The following is a 19508-nucleotide window of genomic DNA, read 5'->3' as shown; positions in this document are numbered from 1 at the left end:
TTACCTTGGGGAGCTGCTCGAAAAGATGACCAATCTTTAGCAAAACTGTTAAAATCAGCATAGCTGATACCAAACCTGACATCTGAACAGAAGAGCCAAAGACTCAAATGAAAAAGAACTCAAATGTATTATATTGCCCTTTCAATAACAATCCTGGGGAGCAACAATATATACCTGAGATTTGACACCGATGCTTTCTTGGACCATACTGCGTGAGAAGGAGCAGCTGACAGCAAAACACTGGTACATGGCCCCAATGGAGTTGCATAAACCCAAAGCCAGAAGGTCCTTGGTAAAGAAGAACAAATATGGCTTGTACTCAAAATGATATTCATGACGTTTCAAAATAGAGCAGCTCAGGTTAGAACAATTTGAAGGATTGTTTGTTCAAACGAATCAGTATTGAGTTAAGATTTTATCTGGCTATAAGTCTTCCATTTGAGACCACATTGTTTGAATGGAATAGATCATATTATGGAACAAAACACAAGAGTTACTTCACTAGTAGTATACCTGACTGCAATCAAAGTGGTAGCCATGTTTTTGGGCAAAAACTGAGCCCATGGCTGTGAGGAAGCTGAAGCCCACCAGAGCAACCGAAAGTGCTGGAATGAAAAGTTCTCTGACTCTGGAGAGGGAAGGGACGATGGGTGGACACATCCTGCATCAGAGCAACAAATAACAAATTGAACATCGCTGATTACAATACTCAAACATCTGATTATTGCTCATAATAAATATTCAAACTCATTTAAACACAATTATGCAATTATGGGGTTGTATGTTGCACCTTTATAAATTGCTGAAAGCTACTTCATGTTTTTTAGAAGAAAAAAAAAATACTCAAAGGCATACCGAGTCTTCTTCATTAACCCCTCTTATTTCAGTGAAACGATTCCAGGCCATATTATGCTTGTGTTACAATCAGACCGATTATTCAGATGGCCATTATAATCGACTGGAATGCAGGGATTTTTTCCCCCTGAACCACTGATGTTTTGTTTTTGTCAAACCCGTCCCTATTGGTATAGAAGTGATAATCAGCCGTTTGACTGCACATTTTGTGAAACCACACAGGCTTGTTCTGTACTCAATAGCACGGAATATATTCCGTTGATTGGTCGTGTCATCATGATAAAAAAACTGAACTGCACAACACCAACGTTTAATCGTCATCTCACAACCCGAGTGTTACAAACAAAAGTTGACCTCTCTTCAGACATTAGGCAAAAAACAATCAGCCGTTTAATCTTATTGTTTTTTCCCTAAAATGTTGTAAAACGCCAACATGACTGAAAATGTAGAAATACCACGAACAAGTGATGTATATGTTACTATGTTGTTACTAGTAACAAGTTAAAATGTTGAGTCAGAGACATTTGGAGATGAGTTTTATATATTAGAAAGAGAGAGAGAGAGAAAGAGAGAGAGAGCGAGAGAGATTTTTTCTATTATTACTTCATAAAAGCCTGAATACAGTAAACTGAAATGAGGGATTATCTTCATACGCCAAATCAATATAAAATATTTTTTCCTCTCGAGGCTCAAGAAAGTAATGTCTTGGTCCTCTAAATTTTATTAAATCAGATTAAAAGGAAAGGCAAATAAGTAGTATTGCCATACATTCTGCTTTTTTTAACGTATTGCATGATTCAAATTACAGATGAACACGTTTTCAAAACAAGTTTCTAATTTTAGAACATTTCTTATCCTGGTAGTGTTATCATTTCAAGTCCCTTGTTAAAAAGGATTTACAAATTTTTGTGTCACTGTCATGACCAACCATTTTCTATAAATCCATTTTTAGCCACTTATGTCAAAGTCAAGGTTTTTTGATGTTCTTGATCCATTATTGTATTATAAACCATGAATCTTTTTGTATTCTATTCAATATGCTTTGCTACTCCTTGAGGAGTGTTGTTAATGGTTAATAGATTTTTGCACTTTATTATATTTATTTTCAAGTAAATTATATATTTTTTTAAATAATTCAGATGAGTTGATGATAGAAAATGGCAGTTTTTTTTCTTTAGAGTAGATTTCTCCCATTTTTTTCTCAAATTGATTATGCCTGGATAATACTGACTTTTTTCATTTGATGTTCATATTATGGAGATTTTTTTTAAAGAAAATGTGTGATTTGTGCCTGTTAAAAACTAAATATTACGGACAGAGCCATAAGAAAAGATTGCTTTTTTATCTGACCATATTGGAATATTTTTTGGGGGTTTTCAGTAGTTTGAATTAGGTTCACTCGACCAGTGGTACCCAACCTTTTTCAAGCCGAGAACTTTTTTAATTACTAGGTGGATAGGATCCCTTAAACACTAGGGTCGTTGGGGCACCATATCCGTTGGTGTGTCTTGGGCAAGTACAGCCCGGTGGCGCCCACCTTCTCCAGGCCAACATATGTTTACACCTGGTCTCTATAATACAGCGATTGGCAGTGCCTTTAAACCTAGGCCTTCAGTAGTGCTACATCTGAATCAATCCAACCCTCAATAACTATTCTATGGATCAAAAACCTATACTTTAATCATCATCATAAGTGTGCAATATTATTTTGAAATATATTCATATTCTACTCATCCACAGTCATTTTTATCTTTGCACAAAATACATCCTTTATTTCCTCAAGATCATTTTAAATACTCTGTCATACAGATTTTCCATACATTTCAGTCCCATCAAGAAATGATTTTCCAACGTCATCGAAGCTAATGCGGAAAGTCAAACCTATCCTCTCGTATTTCTGTTATACGTTTTTATTTGATTTAGGGACGAAAAAGTCCGTTAGAAAAAAGCAGTGGACACGGAAATAGTTTTATTAACCTTTTCGTTGCAATACTTCTGTTATTGCCCTCTAGCCAAACATAGTATGCGGAAGCACTAATCTTTCCGTAGGCCTGTTAGAAGGCCTTGGCTCTGCTAACTCTGATTGAATAAATCAACAGCTCTATTCAACCTTATTTCATGCCGCAGGGTTTGCAAACTGATTGTGAAGGCCTCCGGGTAGATTTTACACCCTGGTAACAAGTAATGGCTGAAATGTGATAGGTTAAATAGATAGATAGATAGATAGATAGATAGATACTTTATTCATCCCCTAAGGGAAATTCACATTTCCAGCAGCATCCCTGAGCTGAGAACAATACAATAATAAAGCCAAAAGAAAACAATATACAAATACCCAGTGTGACGTGCAAATGCCCAGTTTAGCATGTTATATAGATTAACTAAATAGTGCTACACAGAACACATAATGCAGTAAGATCCAATGTAGGTGGTGTGGTTTAATGTGGGCCTTTACTCTGCCGGGTGGAGTTAAAGAGCCTCATGGCATGAGGAAGAAAAGATCTCTTCAGTCTGTCCGTAGTACAAGACAGTGACAGCAGTCTGTCACTGAAACTGCTCTTCTGTCCGGAGATAATGCTGTGAAGCGGATGCGATGGATTGTCCATGATTGACCTCAGCTTTTTCAGTGCCTGTCTCTCAGCTGCTGTTGTTAGGCTGTCCAGCTCTTTGCCCACAACAGAGCTCGCTTTCCTAGCCAGTTTATTGAGACGAGAGGCATCCTTCTTCTTGACGCTGCCTCCCCAACACGCTGCCGCATAGAAGAGGGCGCTTGCCACTACTGTCTCATAGAATATTTTCAGGAGCTTTTTGCAGATGTTGAAGGAGGCCAGCCTTCTGAGGAAGTAAAGTCGGCTTTGCCCTTTCCTACATAGAGCTTCTGTGTTGGCAGTCCAGTCCAGTTTGTTGTCCAGCTGCACACCCAGGTATTTGTAGGTCTGGACAAATTCTACACATTCTCCCTTGATGGTTACAGGAACCGGGTGAGTTCTGGTTCTCCTGAAGTCCACCACCATCTCTCTGGTCTTGGTGGTGTTTAGGTGCAGGTGGTTTGCGTCGCTCCATCGGACAAAGTCGTGAATCAATTTCCTGTACTCCTCCTCCTGCCCGTTTCTGATACATCCCACGATCGCAGTGTCATCGGCAAACTTTTGCACATTGCAGGACTCAGAGTTGTACTTAAAGTCCGATGTATATAGAATGAATAGGAACGGAGAGAGAACGGTCCCCTGCGGAGATCCTGTGCTGCTAACCACGGTGTCCGATGTACAGCCCCCCTGTTTCACATACTGCGGTCTGCCTGTCAGGTAGTCAGTAATCCATTCTACAAGGTGTGAGCTAACTCCCATCTCTGTCAATTTCCTACTCAGTAGCAGAGGCTGTATGGTATTGAAGGCACTAGAGAAGTCCAAAAATGTAATCCTCACAGCCCCCTTCGCCCTATCCAGGTGAGAGAGGGATCGGTGTAACATGTATAATATAGCATCCTCTACTCCCACCTTCTCCTGGTAAGCAAATTGCAGTGGGTAAATATGAAAGCATACACCTGGAAGCAGCACTACCAAAGGGAAAGCAACGAAAGGAAACTGACAGACAACTTGGAATTATTGAATGCATTGTTGCTGGATACAACCGGAATGTTTGATGTTTGATCTTACATTACACATAGTCCAGTGTTTTTTCCGAATTGCTCAGTCCACAATTGAATGGATTTGGGAGTACAGTCCATAAACATGCCCGATTAAAGTCGCCGTCGACGATAAAGCTCCGTTGGGGTGTGCAAGCTGCTGTTTAATGATAGCAGCGGGCAGGAGATTTAGCGCTATGCTAACGTTAGCATCCGGTGAAACGGTAGCGGTGTAAAGTAAACAGCAAACACAAAGACCACAGTTAACTCTCCCGGTACATAGAAGGGTCTGCACGATACTGCTAGAAACTCCATATCGAGTGAGCAGTGTGTGTCAATGGTTCGGCTGTTATTGTAGCGCGTAGTCTCCAACCCCTGTTTTTACCGGAGTCTTCGTCTCGTTCGAGCCGGTGATGTAATGCGGCGTCGGGAAAGCCAAGACTTGTGTCCCCTGATCCCTCATATTTTCCCTTCGACTCCCTTCGCATATACAATAATATCCACTACATCCCAAGGGATATACAGAGGCCACCAGATCTCCCTGGGTGATCTGCCTGCCGACAACGACGGAGCAAAAGGAAAAGGCGGACAGTCGGGTCTGAGCTAAGAAGGCGACCACACAGACCAGCGCTCCCGAGCATGTTCAACCAATGCCAGATCCATCGTCCACAATGAGTGAATTTGAGCTGCGGATCGCCACCAACAACGTCCGGAATTGGAGGTTTTTTTTTTGTCATCACGGAGCTACACTATATATCAACATTCGATCAGTCTGGCCTTTGTTTTATTTGGCCCTCCCTCCATTTGAGTTTGACACCTCTGCTCTGTGAGGTTACTAAACAAATATGATATTAGAAACGAGGGGTCTGACATGAGAATAACAGAAGAGGAAATATAGGTCAGTAAACATATAGCTGCCATTTATTGTCTCTGTTCCAAGTTTGTGTGATTCATTCCAATTCACAATAACAATAGAATTGATGTAATGTATTAGAGACAATGAATAGAAAAGACAATACCATTATTCTACTGACCCAGAGGGAATGTCTCCAACCACATGGACTCTGTGTTGTCCAGCCAAGTCCATCTGCACCGACACCACAGTACTAAGGACAATCTGTGGGCCCCCCAAAAACAACAGATTTGGTTATAATCACATAAAGTAGTTCAACTGCAGGTTAAAGCTCTGACACAGCTTTGTAGAATTAAGCAGCTCATTACACATAAGTAGTAATCCAACATGTGTTGCTCACCAGTATGGCTTCCCAAGGGACGGCCACAGGGAGCTTGCTTTTAAAACGCTTATTCAGCAATTTCCCTCCGACGAGTATAAACGTGGAAACCGCAGTGACTGACAGAGTTCCTGGTATGGCAGTGGGGATCCCACACATGATGTCGTACAAAGTCTGGTAGAGGAGGACATCATCAAACTTCAAACGCTATCACGAGGCTTCCCAACACAGTGGCTTACAACATTTTAATCTTCTTAACGACGTTCCCTTCGAGAATTGTGTTTTTAAACAAATACCCAAAACTACAGCAAAGGGCTTTTTTTGGTTTGAAGATGTTACAAAATATAAGATTGAAAATTAGCTTCCACTTAGAGGCAATAATCACCTTCATTGCTGTAACATAAAACCCGGGTTATTCCCCTCGGGCAAAGCGAGGGTGGTGCTCATGTTTTTGTTTGGGATTGAAGTACGTATATAAAATTATATCTGTTCGTTTATATATGACCATGATCTTTCACAGGCAGTCAGGTAGGTCACTATAGAGGTGGAAATTCCGAAAAGCTGAAGCAGCATTTTTGGTTTTGTCAATTCAGCATCTTTCCTAGAACGACCATCCACTCTCCCAGGACAGAACGACATTGACTATCAACACCATCTTTTACAGGCATAGGGGTAGGTTACCCCAAATGTGAAAATTGCCCAAAAAAGCTGACTAGACATTTTTGTTTTTCCAACTCAGCAGCTTTACTTGCAAGACATTTTACTCTCCCAGACCCGATCAAGTTTGGCCGGGATCGAAATCTTTTACAAGTCATTAGGTCGGTCTCTAAAGTGGTCTCCTCAGTAGGATCGCAAGGGTGCCCGAGTCCATCCTACCTAACTTTAGGCAGTGGGCAGGGGACAGCATGAACAGTCGCAGAGCCAGTTCTTTATATATTTTTGGATATAATATTACCCCAAAATTTTTATTTTGCACTGTGTTTCTTTTTTACTTAAAGTGAATGATAACAATCAGAATGGCGCGTTTGAATTTTGTTGTGCATTAGACATGTTACAATGACAATCAATTCAGTTCAGTTCAGTTACATTCAGTTAAATTCAGTTCAATTCAATTTTATTCTATTCTATTCTATTATTTAACTTTATAGATTTTTTTGTCTGCTGATCCTCCTTTCACTTTTTGGAAATAAATATTTATGGACAAGAAATGCATTTTGAAAAATGTACATTGTAATAGAAATCAGAGGAAAATTAGGTCAAATAAGATCAATGATTAAAAAGAAAAATGTAAAATTAGTAACCAAAAATAAATTGTCCAGAGGAAAATCTTCTGTAACTTCTAATCTAAATGAAAATTGTAACTAGTGGTGAGGGGTTGGAAATAGTTTTGTTCTTTGAGTTAAATGTACAGTATTTAATGTACAAAATAAAGGCAATGTCTTCACAGATTTCACTACTTCCTTTTAGGATATAAACCCCGCAAAAAATGATTTTCTATAGTTCTCCAATTACCGTAACTGTCATGATTACTCATTGCCCTCACCTGTGCCCGCTCGTTTGGGGCCAGTGGCTGCTTGTTGCCTGATTAATTCCCCTTCCATCTATACCCAGTGCGCCAGTCACTCCCTGTCAGTCCGTCAGCGAACCTCCTCATACGCAAGGCAAGCACTTTGACTCTGGCTCCCGTCGGTCCCGTTTTCACCCGTATACCGCTCGTCTGTTCCTGATTCCCCGTTTGGCTCCGGCTGCGACCCGTTTCTGACCACCGACCACGCTCTGATCTCCCGCTCCGGCTATCGACACGTTTTGCCTGTTTGACCACGCTTCGATCTCCCGTTTCGGGAGACCCACTTCCGCATTCAGATCACGCTCCGATCCGTGAGCCGCTTGCTTCCCTTGTCCAGCGAGCACCAGATTGCTGGCGTTTGTTTTCCTCTATTTCTCAATAAACTTGTGAGTAAATGTTACGCATCCGGGCCCTCCTCCTGTTCTGGCTCTGACAGTAACTCCATTCTGTAACCATCAAAGAAACAGCACATGTTTGTTATAAACAATAAATTGAGGATTTGATTTCTGCATAAACTATTCAATAAAATCATATTTTCACCCACCTCTAAATACCTTGAGTTAGACACATACAGTTTCCATAAACTCATTTTATGGATAATATTTTTGTCATTTGTTGGGCTGGAGAGGAATGGGCGCCACCAGGGTGTACTTGCCCAAGACTCACCACATGAAAATGGTGTCATGATTGCCATAGTGAAGACACCTGTGGCAATCGTTTGGCGCGCTGGAGCGCGCTCTTTGATGGGCTGACGTTCTCTTCTTAAGCGGTCAGCGCCCAGAGAAGGACGTCAGACCGTACCTTTGTGTTCCTGTGTGTTTTGCCAGATTACCAAGTACCAAAGACTACTCTCCTGTTTTGATTCCTGCCTTCGGTTCCGACCTGTTTCTGCCCCGCGTTTACAATCTACTCTCCTGCCCCGGCCATCGACCTGCCCGCTAAGACGTATTGATTCTGCCTACCTGTCACGGAACTGCCATTCCGTCCAACGCTGCTAGCGACCGACAACCATCGGCTTCCAAAGCCAGCTCTGTCAGCTCAATCCAATAAAGATTCCTTTAAAACGAACGCAATTGGGTCCGAGACTCCATTCTGGGTCGTGACAAATGGTGCCCCTGCGACCCATGCGGTTAAGGTATACAGCCACCCAGAACCCACCCTCTATATTTTATTTGATTTGATTTACATTGCATGGGGGATGGGAAGAGTTGATCAATGCTGCATTTCCACTAATTAAAAGCTAAAAAATTAATTTGCATCGCACTGGAATGTGTAAAAAAATGTTTTGTACACTTAAAAGACCTTGAATTTATCAGTTGTGGTGTCAAGAAATAGAGAAGGTTCATGGTTGTTGCTAATCTCCCTAAGGAGTGGCCATCCTGTAAAGATAACAACTAGCACCTGACAGCGTATAATGCTCTATGTCTCTCAGGTGAAGAAAGAACTGACATATTTGGTCATGATTTTAGATTTGTTTGATTTATAACTTCTTCATTTATTTACTCGTAATCATGTTACTTCAGTTGTGTTTGATTTTATAGTCAAAAGTGCCAAATTCAGTTCGAACACTTCACTCCTTTGAGTGGACTAGAAACACCAATTTCAGCTCATGAGAAGATGTAATCAGTTCAAAATGGCAGTGCGGAAAATCACATTAGGTAAAGTGCTGCCTTTGTCCGTGTTAACATGCTATTGATTCCCTCAGGCTAATGTTGAGCGGTTTGAGCAAGATTTCCCCTAGGATGACGAGACTATCCTTAATAGACCATTTCTCTATTTAACCGTGGGATCCCTTTATGGTTTAATTTTGTCATCGTTTTACAATTATATTAATGACTGCCCTTTTTGTGTAAGAACGATAGTAAACCACGCCGCATTTTTTAATTCCTACAGCCATTGCCTGTAGTTTGAAACATTCTGGAAAAAAACCTTTGAAGGAACATCTCCACCGCTTTTTGACCTGCATCTCGTCTCATAACCCTGATGTAAAAGGAAACACACAGAGGAAGAAATGCTATTGTTCTTCATTACTCTTGCGCAAGCTACAATGGGTGTCAGGGGAGGATACCAGAAAGGAAGCCAAATCTGCCTGTCACAGGATAAAAAATAAATAAATAAATAAAACTAAACCCCCCCCAAAAAAATAATAATAATAATTAAATTAAAAAAAATAGGGTAGAGCGGCGGAGTAGTGGTTAGCGCATGCGCAACACATTTCTGAGGTCATGGGATCGAACCTTCCTGTGTGGAGTTTGCATGTTCTCCCCGTGCTTGCATGGGTTTCCTCCAGGCACTCCGGTTTCCTCCCACATTCCAAAAACATGCATGTCAGGTTACTTGGCTGGTCCAAATTGTCTCTAGGTGTGAATGAGTGAGTGAGTGGTTGTCTGTCTCTGTGTGCCCAGCGACTGGCTGGCAACCAGTCTAGGGTGTCCCCTGCCCGCTGCCCGAAGATAGCTGGGATGGGCTCCAGAACCCCCGTGACCCTAATGAGGATAAGCGATACAGATAATGGATGGATGGGTGGAAAATTAAAATAAAGTAAAAATAGGAGAAGCCCTGGGAAAGGTTTATTCTGTTTTTAATTTTGGACATCACTTCAATGTAGATTGCACAGAATGCCAGTTTGTTATTTGACTACTATTGCACACCGTTGTGCATTATTTTAACTACTTTCGGCCAATCATGTTGCTGTTCCTTGAATCCACACCTTTTAGGGAGGATCTGCTTTTTGAAACCTAGAAGATTTTTTAAAAAGAAAGGGCTCGCTGTCAGAACAGGTTGGAATTTCTATTCGTAAGTTTGGGCTCTCCCTCCAGTTTTCATTGCAAGTTCGAGATCCATTGATGTGTTCTCTCCTTATTTTGAGTGTTTACAAATTTTTCACATGTTTTTTTCCAGGAAAATTGCACATATACAACAGTCACATTTGCCAAATAGTTTAAGTGGAGACAGAATTTTCATTTTTAGGGGTTGCTTTCTTTACAATACAATACAAAAAGTTAAAAATATAGCAACATGTATTTATTTCTATTGTATTTGTTGATAAGATAAGGCCTATAGAATGATTTGTTTTATTGTTTTAATTTTTTTTTGACCGAGGCGTGAACTCTCTACTAGCTTTGTTTGGCCGTTTGCAAGATTTCTGGAGTCAACCAAATTTTTAATTCCCTGGTGATTTCTTTTCAGACATTTTCAAGGGGCCACATGGGGCCTGAAGTCATCAAGTTGGAGACCTCTATGATGGACAATAACGGCAAAAATCCTCATTTAAGTTCACAAATATAGATCCCTTTGAATTGATTTGGATTTGTTATCATTCTGTGGTTAAGATTATTTGGTGAGGTTCAATCAGGTGGTGTCTTATTTTGAAGGACTGGAGGTCAGATAGTTAGCGGAAGTTTCCAGCAGTCTAAGTGTGTTTTGTGCGTGTTTGTGTCATTGCAACCAACCCAAGCAGAGGCCATGGGTCCGGTGTGTCTCTGTGCATGTATTCCAGTCATGAGGGGCAACTGCATGGCAATGACATGCAGGCCAGCGCCTGTCGTGTAACCTCTGACCAGAGGATCGGACAACCAGCGGCACACCGATCCACAGCGCAGCGTAAACAGTAGGAGCTGGATTGGAGAAATACGTACATGCATGAACATTACGGAGAATTAACAATATAAAACAATTGAATGGGTTTAAAAGTGCAATTACAATTAGAACTGTCTTAATTGTCATTGATAACAAAACGGCTAGCATTGTTCACAAGGTTCAATGTGGTACTGCACTCCAGGATAAAAACGTAGCCAAAATTTAAAAGTGAAAAGTAAGATAAAAAGACAAGATATTTACAAGGTAGTGCTTGGAGACTGGCCTAAAGTGTTAGTGCATGAGAACAATAGTGCAATGAAAAAGTAGTGCAAAGACATTTAGCAGCAGTGAGCCTGTTAGTATTTCTTTTACACTGTAATATTTGACAACTAGATGTTGCTTTATTGTGGGGTGGAACTGAAAACGAGTGCTACTAAGCTCAGGGAAGATTAAAAACTATGGAGAGTCATAGTGACCAAATCAGATGATTTATCTTCTCCCATTTTTTCATAAGGTTTTTGTTTTGGGGGTACCCTACCAAGATGATGGCGCACAAGCATTTCACCTCCCCCTAGGCTAGCCTACATAACAGTTGATGTTTTTCAGATTAATATTTAAATACATATTTTCGGGGGAATGATTTACGTTTTTCACCACTAGGAGGTGCCCAATAATACACCATGTCCCTTTTAAGGAAGCTGTAGCACAGGGGTGCCACGGCTAGTACCCAGGTGTGGTTGGGCCAAATGGAGTTTTCAAAAAAAAAAAACTCGGGTGCTTTTTGCTCACTTTCAGTCTCCATAGTTTGTAGTCTTTCTTGGATTAATTTTTGGTTGCATTACATATTACAGCGACATCTAGTGGACAAATACAAAACACTGTCTTTATTAACGGGGGAATCAAACCATCATCCTGGGGGCTAGTTTGAAATCCTTGCTGTAGCATCAAACACAAAGTAGCAGGTCAGAGAAGTAGTGGCCCAGGTAAATGGAGTCTTTTATGAGTGTCGGAAAACAAAGGGAACTGTATATACTTTAAATTGTCTCTAGAATCATTGATAACAACGCAGTGAATCCAAATTAGACGTGGCACTCAAGGGTAAACACGTAATAAAGGCTTTCAAGTAAACAACAAGATAAAAGACTCAGGATAAATTGTACGGTAAATGCATGTACATTTGTGTGTTTTACCTGTATGAGACCACAGAGCAAGGTAAGCTGGACAGCTATGTCCACTTTTACTGCCACCGCATCGGGATCGTCATCGGGTAACTCCACAATTGCAGGGACAGACCCGATCATTATGGCAAGGACAGCAAAGGTTCCTGAGACACAATACACCGTTTAGTCAGGTAAGCGTTGAAGTCACATGTCTGCTAAATTAAGTAGTTTTTTGTAATACGATGTAAAAAGGGGTTTAAATTGTGAAGAGAATTTACTTTTCTTTCACTACGTTTAACATCCTGGTTGTTTGACGAGTGAAACAAGCATGGGAGATCAGCAGCTCAGTTGAGGTGTTTATTACATAATATTCTGGCCACAAATGACAAACATAACAAATCTGTTTCTTTTACAACTACACAGTCAAAATGTCTGACAATCACTTTTATACTAAAAGGGCGGGCTATGAGAAAAACACAACTTTCGAGTTAGTTGAAGAAAACCCTATTTCACTCCAGCCGTTTGTCATGACCGGCCACTACCGATCAAATAAAGGTTCTTCTCCAAACTGCAAACTAAAATCACCACTTGAAACAACCTAGAAGACATTAAACCCATGGCCCCTGGGGCAATTATGGCAGGCCACATCATTTAATGTGACCTGCCAGACAATGCCGAGAGACAATTCACAACATTTTAATTGCAAATAAGAAAAATCAGAATGACTTTTAAATCATTAAATGGATCATTTAAATTGTTTGTATTCAATTTTTATTTCAATTGTTGTTCTGCTTTTTTTTTCACAAATACACAGTTGATAAACACTGCAAGAGATTGAATCTTAGTAAGGTTAATAAAATAACCGTTACATAATCAAATCGTACATCACTAAATCATAATTTCATTGTGACATTCCGAAAAGACTCCCAGCCTTCCAACCAAGGTGCACTTTTCATTTCATTAGTTTACTAGTCTGGCCCTTGTAAGAATCCATTTCTAGCATGTGGCCCCAAAGGTAAAATTGGTTTGACACCTATGACCTAGAGACTGAATAACAACTGAATGAATGGATGTATCATGAAGAAATCAATTACCGTAAAATTCGGACTATAAGCCGTGACTTTTCCCCCAAGCTTTCAACCCTGCAGCTTATGCAGCGATGCGGCTAATTCATGCATTGTTTCATGCATAAAACTAGCATGAACAGACCCTCCTCATAGAAAAGGTGTCAATCCATAGGGGAGGGCTAACAACCATAATGGGAATAATTTTACGATTCTATTTATTTGCAAACAGAACTAATATGGCGAAAATGAGAGGATTGCAAGAAGCAACGTCCAACGAAGCAGAAATGTTAAAGGCGGATTCTTATTTGCCGTCGGCATTATCGTGTGTTTTGAAATAAATATTTTACACGGTTGGATTCTATGGATTGTCCTTGATGTAACAAAGCCATTCTTACCAACAATCAAAGTAGCTGGAGACGGCCCGGGGACTTAATGGTGTGAGTTACGCCGGATTTATAGTTTTCGGGTATCTAGTTTTGGACTGATTGTGATATATTTTGAAAAGGTCCGGGAGTGGTTAAGGTACAATATATTACTCAAACTCTTGTTGTGTACTGTCTTCCTTTATAAATATCTCAAGTTTCAATGTGGGAACACGCGGATTATAGTCAGGTGCGGCTTATGTATGTACACAATGTTTTTTTCCTTTGAAAATGTACTGGGTGCGACTTACAATCAGATGCGAATTTTACGGTACTCTCAGATAAGTAAACAATTATGAAGCGCATCAATTACAACTAAATAGGCAAAGGAGATAGAAATGACTAAAATAATAAAAATGTAAGAAATTATACAATCATTGCTGTACATGCAGTGACACGTTTCAATATTACAAAACTTGGAAATTGTTGTCATGTATGATGAAGATTAACACTCACCCAAGGAAAGATGTCTCGAGGTGCCGAATACAAAGTAGATGATCAGCGGGTAGAGCGATGTGTAGAGGCCAAACACTGGAGGGACGCCGACCAACATGGCATTGGCCATACCTGGTAAGATTGGAAAAAAACTTGTCTCGATATCTGCTCCAGTCTTTGTCAATTTCGTGATCACAAACAATAAATTGGATAAATATTACATTTCATACTATCCAAATGCAAAATATACAGTGCCTACCGAAAGTATTGGCCCTAGAACTTTTTTGTCATACCGCCAAATTTCAGACTTCAAACTTATAGACAGCAATATGAAGACAGCATTGCAACAGCATTATAAAGACCAGTCTGAAATCAGAGACCATTATGAAGACCAAAGAACACACCAGGCAGGTCCGGGATAAAGTTGTGGGAAAGTTCAAAGCAGAAATGGGATACAAGAAGATTTCGCAACATTTACACATCTCACGTAGCACTTTGCGAGCAATAATTTCAAAATGGAGAGACCACTGCGAGCCTACCAAGGCCTGGCCATCCTTCTAAACTTTTGGTCCAACAAAAGAACAAAACAATAATCAAAGAAGCAAACAAGAGTCGTACTCTGCCCTTTACAGAAATTGGCAAGAAGAAAACCCTTCTCTAAGAATATTATAAAAAGGCCCGGCTGGCATTTGCAGGAAGCCACATGGGAGACACAAAAATCATGTGGTACAAGGTGCTCAGATGAGACCAAAATTGATTTTTTGGGGGGCTGAGTGCAAAGCGTTACATTTGGCATAAAACTAACACTGCAGATCACAAACATGGTGGTGGCAGCATCATGCTTTGGGGTTACTTTTCTTCAACAAAGACTCGGAAGATCATTGCAGTTGATGGGAAGATGGATGGTGCAAAATACTGGGCGATTCTGGCAGACAATCGGTTGGCGTCTGCAAAAGACCTGAGAATATGTGCATGTTTACCTTCTGAGAGGCAAACTCCAAACATAAAGCAAAATCTACAACAGAAATGTTTAAAACTAATAATATAAATGTGTTAGAATGGCCCAGCCAAAGTCCAGAGTTTGTGGAAGATCTGAAAAATGCTGTAGATCCCTGACCATTAAGGTCGTACGGGGTTTTTGTAGTGTCTCTTGGGTGGGGCCTGTCTCCTGGCCAACAAATGTTTCTACCTGGTCTCAAACCATGTCAGATGAATGTGTTAACCACTGTACTACAGAAATATATCATCATACATATACTAATCTGTATATGACGTATCAGTGACCTGCAACTGGCTGGCAACCTGTTCAGGGTGTCTGCTGCCCACTGCCTGGAGATAGCTGGGATTGGCTCCAGCACCCCAAAGGTAGAGATGATGGATGGATGGATGAGGTAACTGTCTTCAACTTTGTGGAAAAACTGGAGTTGGAATTGAATTCTGCATCCCATTGTACCATGTTTACAGTGATTATGTTTCTGTCTGGTAGATTACAAATTAACTAACCTGAGTTTTTTTTTCACCATTTGATCGGTGGATCAGGGCATACATAGACAGACAATTCACTCATTACACCACTTTTTTAGATGATATCATGTGCTGTCCCTGTCGATGGTTGCTCACCCTGTGGCAGATGCATGACACCCACACTCAGGCCAGAAACCAAGTCTCCTGTTGCGCTTGCTCTGATGGAGTAGTGGGGCAGCCATGACAGTATGGGAAACAAGCCCAGTAGAGTCTCCTTCAACTTGGAAGCTGAACACCTGAAACAAACGCAAATTTAAATGCTGACACTAGACCAGGGAATGTGAACGTATGGCTCGTGAGCCAGGTATGGTTATTTTTATGAGTACATGCTTATCTTCTCTTTATCATTCCAAACATAACTCGTTGACTTCCAATCACGACTAGAGACGTTAAAAATTAATTCTGAATTAAATGCCATTGACGGTTTTAGTCGGCAAATCTCCACTTTCTGTTTAAGTAGCCTGTATAAATGCTTTCGAGGCAATATCCGATATTTTCATCACATTTGTACCTTTCGTAATGAGGAAAACAGAGTGATGAACATATGGGATGGTTCCACTTAAACCTTTCTCAACCTATTCAGATGGAAAATGAAGGATTGGCATCCAAAGCTTTTAATGGCAACAAATTTTAAACATATTTTTCACGTCTTTAGTCGTTAACGGTATCAAAGTTTTAATTCAAAACACGTGATCATTTTTCGACAAAACTAAACCTCGCTTAACACTTCTTAGCCAGCTTACTTAAGTGGATGATTGACGTCCAAATCTGTCGTGAGCACTGATTTCAAAACTGGTTTTCAACAAATTTTGTTGTCTTTTGTGGTGAATGAGTTTTTTGGAGCAAAAGTAACGGAGTAGATGCATGGTTCGGTCAAGAATTTATAGGGTATAGTCCCAACTATTGTTGACTATCATGGTGTTACACCAAACAGACACGGTTACGTTGTACATCTCTATGAAATCCTATAAATAGAAACTCATTATGAAGTTCTGTCCAGAATTTGAAACTTTGTTACCCACTGCCACCATCTCCTGGCTTAAAGTCACCATCGCAGCCTCATTAAACTCATTTCTCGAGTACAAATTAAAAAATGTTCATCTTTTTGGGGGTTTGTGTTGGCGTTTGGACTGTATTTTAAACCGGCCTTTTCTTGATTTTACCATTTTTAGGCCAAACTAACAAAAAAAGGGGACAAACGTGAAATCACTTTTCATAGTTGTTTTGAACTGATTATGTACAACGAAAATTATAGACTTACAGGGACAGTGTGTAGTATTGGACCGCTATATGTCTCTGTTTTGTTTAGTGCAACTGAAAAGTGCAACAAAGCACAATTAATCTTACCAACTAGAGACGCTTAAAGTGACCAAACTGGACCATTTTCTTCTCAACTTTTTAGGCCTGGCCTTGTGCAAAGAATGGGAAAAAAAAGAAACATAAAAGAAGATAAAGAAAAAGAAAGAAAAATACGAAGAGGAAAAGACAAGCGAAAAAAATGGAAAAAGACAATAATTGAGCAATGCAAGAAATCAAATTGACTGAACATTTTTTCCAACGCTGCGTTGTTCACACTTTTATTTTGTTTTATGTTTGAATTTTTTTTAAATGTAGCAATTTTCATCATATTCAAGCCTATCCTATCCTTTATTAAGCAAAAGAGAGTTTTTAAAATGCTATAATTTGGGGGTAGTTGGCTTAAATTTGCTTGAGGTTACGCCCATGGCATGTCAGTTTATTGATATATTAGTAGTGGAAGTAGGAGTAGTAATACTAATAGTAGTAGGATTATTTTTTTCATATGGAATTTTATGTAAGAGTTCGTGTATTTTTGCTAATTATTCAAATCTACACTGTTTTACATTTTCAAATGGAAACTGCAGGAGAGAGACACTGCGCTGAAGGTAAATATTTGGTATCCTTGTTTGCAGTATTTTGTGAAGTATTGACAAAGAGAAATTTGTCCACACCCTGTCAAATTGAGCCTCAACACTCAACCATAGGAATGAGAGACATTTTAAGTGGTAAATTTATAAGTGGTAAATAAAATATGCTGCAGAAAATATGCTGGTAATCGGCTTTGGCGGTTTTATTGAATTTTGTCTTACAATATATCTTTAAAATTGTTACATAGAGGTGTACTTAAAACAATTTAAGAGACAAATTGACGGTTTTCTTCTTTCATGGGCGGGCAGGACAGGATATAATTGAGAAGCATTGTCCCGAACGAAAGCATGCAGTGAACCTGTCATCATTTAACTCACCGGCATCGCGGCTTCACCCAATCCAAGAAGGAGGCGGATGCTTCTACTCGCTGCCCGATCGCCTCTAGCCTGGCCTCATCCAGGGCCTCATCGGGGCCATACATGGTAACACGCTGCTCACTTTGCTCACTTAGGTCCATCTAAAAATAGGTCAAGTGCTTAAACCATAAACAACACTGAATAGATATTTGATATAAATGAGGGACTTAAATGTGTCTTCATGCTCTTTTCTACCATGCGAGTGGGTTGAGAGATTGTGCAGCTCCAGCAAAGGAAGAAGACATGATGACCTTTTGGAGCGATCCTCGCAAATGCAGTTCACATGCCGAAATGAGACCAGTGAGCAAAAGACACGTGAGTGGGGGAGGGTGTGCAGTGAAGCCTTGAGCTGTGTACGCTGCAGAGTGTTTACAACCCGGCGGACGGTTCAGGATTCGATTGCCTCTGTTGTGCTTTGCTAGGAAATGAATCGAAAGCTCCACTCTGGTCACTTAAGTAAAGAAGGCCAAAACATACCAGGAGCTCATGTTAAGCCCACCTCTCTTCAAAGACGTCATGTATGTCACACTCTGTTCCCAACCGCCTCTACCAAAAAATACTCATTTGTTCCACCACTTTGGGAAATCAAACAGGGGGCGCGTGACGAAGCATGGGGGAAGGGGGTAAGTCCATTCATCGCTTTCTTGGCCTTTCTGTCTACAAAACCAAAAGTGCTCAGTGAGCTTTAGGGCATTTTTCACTTATAAGGTAACGTTATTGACTGCCTGTGTAAGATGGTTGTATCTAAACTTCTCTCTTCTTTTGTTGAAAAGACACAAACGAACAGACAAACAAAAAACAGACACACACACACACCGATATTCATAACTTAGATCCCCAACAAAAATTTTGTCACTACCCTTGCTCGTGGGTGATAATTCATTGTCTCCACTGCTTATCATCAGTACTGTCACGGGGGTGCTGGAGACAATGCCAGGAATCTCCGGCAGTGGGCAGGGGACACCCTGAACCTAAGTATTTGCCAGCCAGTTCCGGGCACGCAGGACAGACAACTCACTCGCTCATTCACACCAGACAATTTGGATTCGGCCAATTAAACTTACATGTATGCTCTTTGGAATGTGGGAGGAAAACGGAGTAACCACGCAGGCATGAACAGAACATGCAAACTCCACACAGGAAGGATGGTTGCTGGATTTGAACTCATGACCTCAGAAGGCGCAAACCACTTATCCACCACTTGCGGGTGATAATTATTTTTTTTTAATCATTAATTTAAAAAAAAGACTATTAATGAAGGTTCTTCTGAGTTTTTTAAACTAAGTGCATTATTTTATCTCCCCCTAAAAGAAAAAAAGAAAAATACAATGTTTCTTTAAATAATAAGCAAAAATACAAGAACTATCATATAAATGTGCAGTTTTCAAAAATACTTGTCACTTGAAATGTGGTTTTATTCTATAGAATACAAGGCTCACCTAGAGTCTTGCTGGTACGGATATCCGCCGAAAACCAAAAACCTTGTGAAAGGCGGGGAAAAAAATGAGAGTGCATTTTGGTCACTTTGAGTCTCCGTGGTTTTTATTCTTCCTTGTGCTTTTTAACTCTAGTTTTGGGTTGTAGTACACAAAAAAGCAAAACCTAGTGGTCAATTTTTACACATTGTCCCTTTTTATAGAGAAAATATTTTAGTTTTTGTAAGCACACCTCCTAACAATATTTCGAACTTCAACACTAGGAAAAAAGTAGAAATATTTCTTACAATTGTTTTAGAACAA

General features: G+C 40.2%; 1 protein-coding gene across 6 annotated transcripts in view; it reads right to left on the bottom strand.

Moving 5' to 3' along the window:
- slc26a6.1 (solute carrier family 26 member 6, tandem duplicate 1) overlaps positions 1-18057 on the bottom strand; it is a 30197-nt gene extending 12140 nt beyond the window's left edge. For 5 of the 6 annotated variants that reach the window (XM_088331920.1, XM_088331923.1, XM_088331925.1 and 2 more), the window contains exons 1-11: positions 17965-18044; positions 17731-17870; positions 15563-15702; positions 13964-14074; positions 12049-12182; positions 10732-10896; positions 5734-5886; positions 5515-5597; positions 514-661; positions 175-288; positions 5-82 (exon numbers count right to left, since the gene is read on the bottom strand). In XM_088331920.1, coding sequence (XP_088188046.1) covers positions 5-82; positions 175-288; positions 514-661; positions 5515-5597; positions 5734-5886; positions 10732-10896; positions 12049-12182; positions 13964-14074; positions 15563-15702; positions 17731-17870; positions 17965-17967 — 1269 coding nt within the window. In that variant the 5' untranslated portion in view covers positions 17968-18044. Of the gene's footprint in view, positions 1-4; positions 83-174; positions 289-513; positions 662-5514; positions 5598-5733; positions 5887-10731; positions 10897-12048; positions 12183-13963; positions 14075-15562; positions 15703-17730; positions 17889-17964 lie in introns of all 6 variants that reach the window. The other variant, XM_088331921.1, reaches the window with a different exon arrangement.
- Between the last annotated feature and the right edge of the window lie 1451 nt (positions 18058-19508).

Source organism: Urocampus carinirostris, chromosome 3 (assembly GCF_059441175.1).
Source record: "Urocampus carinirostris isolate Australia breed hairy pipefish chromosome 3, RoL_Ucar_1.0, whole genome shotgun sequence".
NCBI classification, from domain to species: Eukaryota; Metazoa; Chordata; class Actinopteri; order Syngnathiformes; family Syngnathidae; genus Urocampus; species Urocampus carinirostris.
The sequence above is the reverse complement of the archived record's forward strand: the minus strand, read 5'-3'. Positions and strand labels throughout refer to the sequence as shown.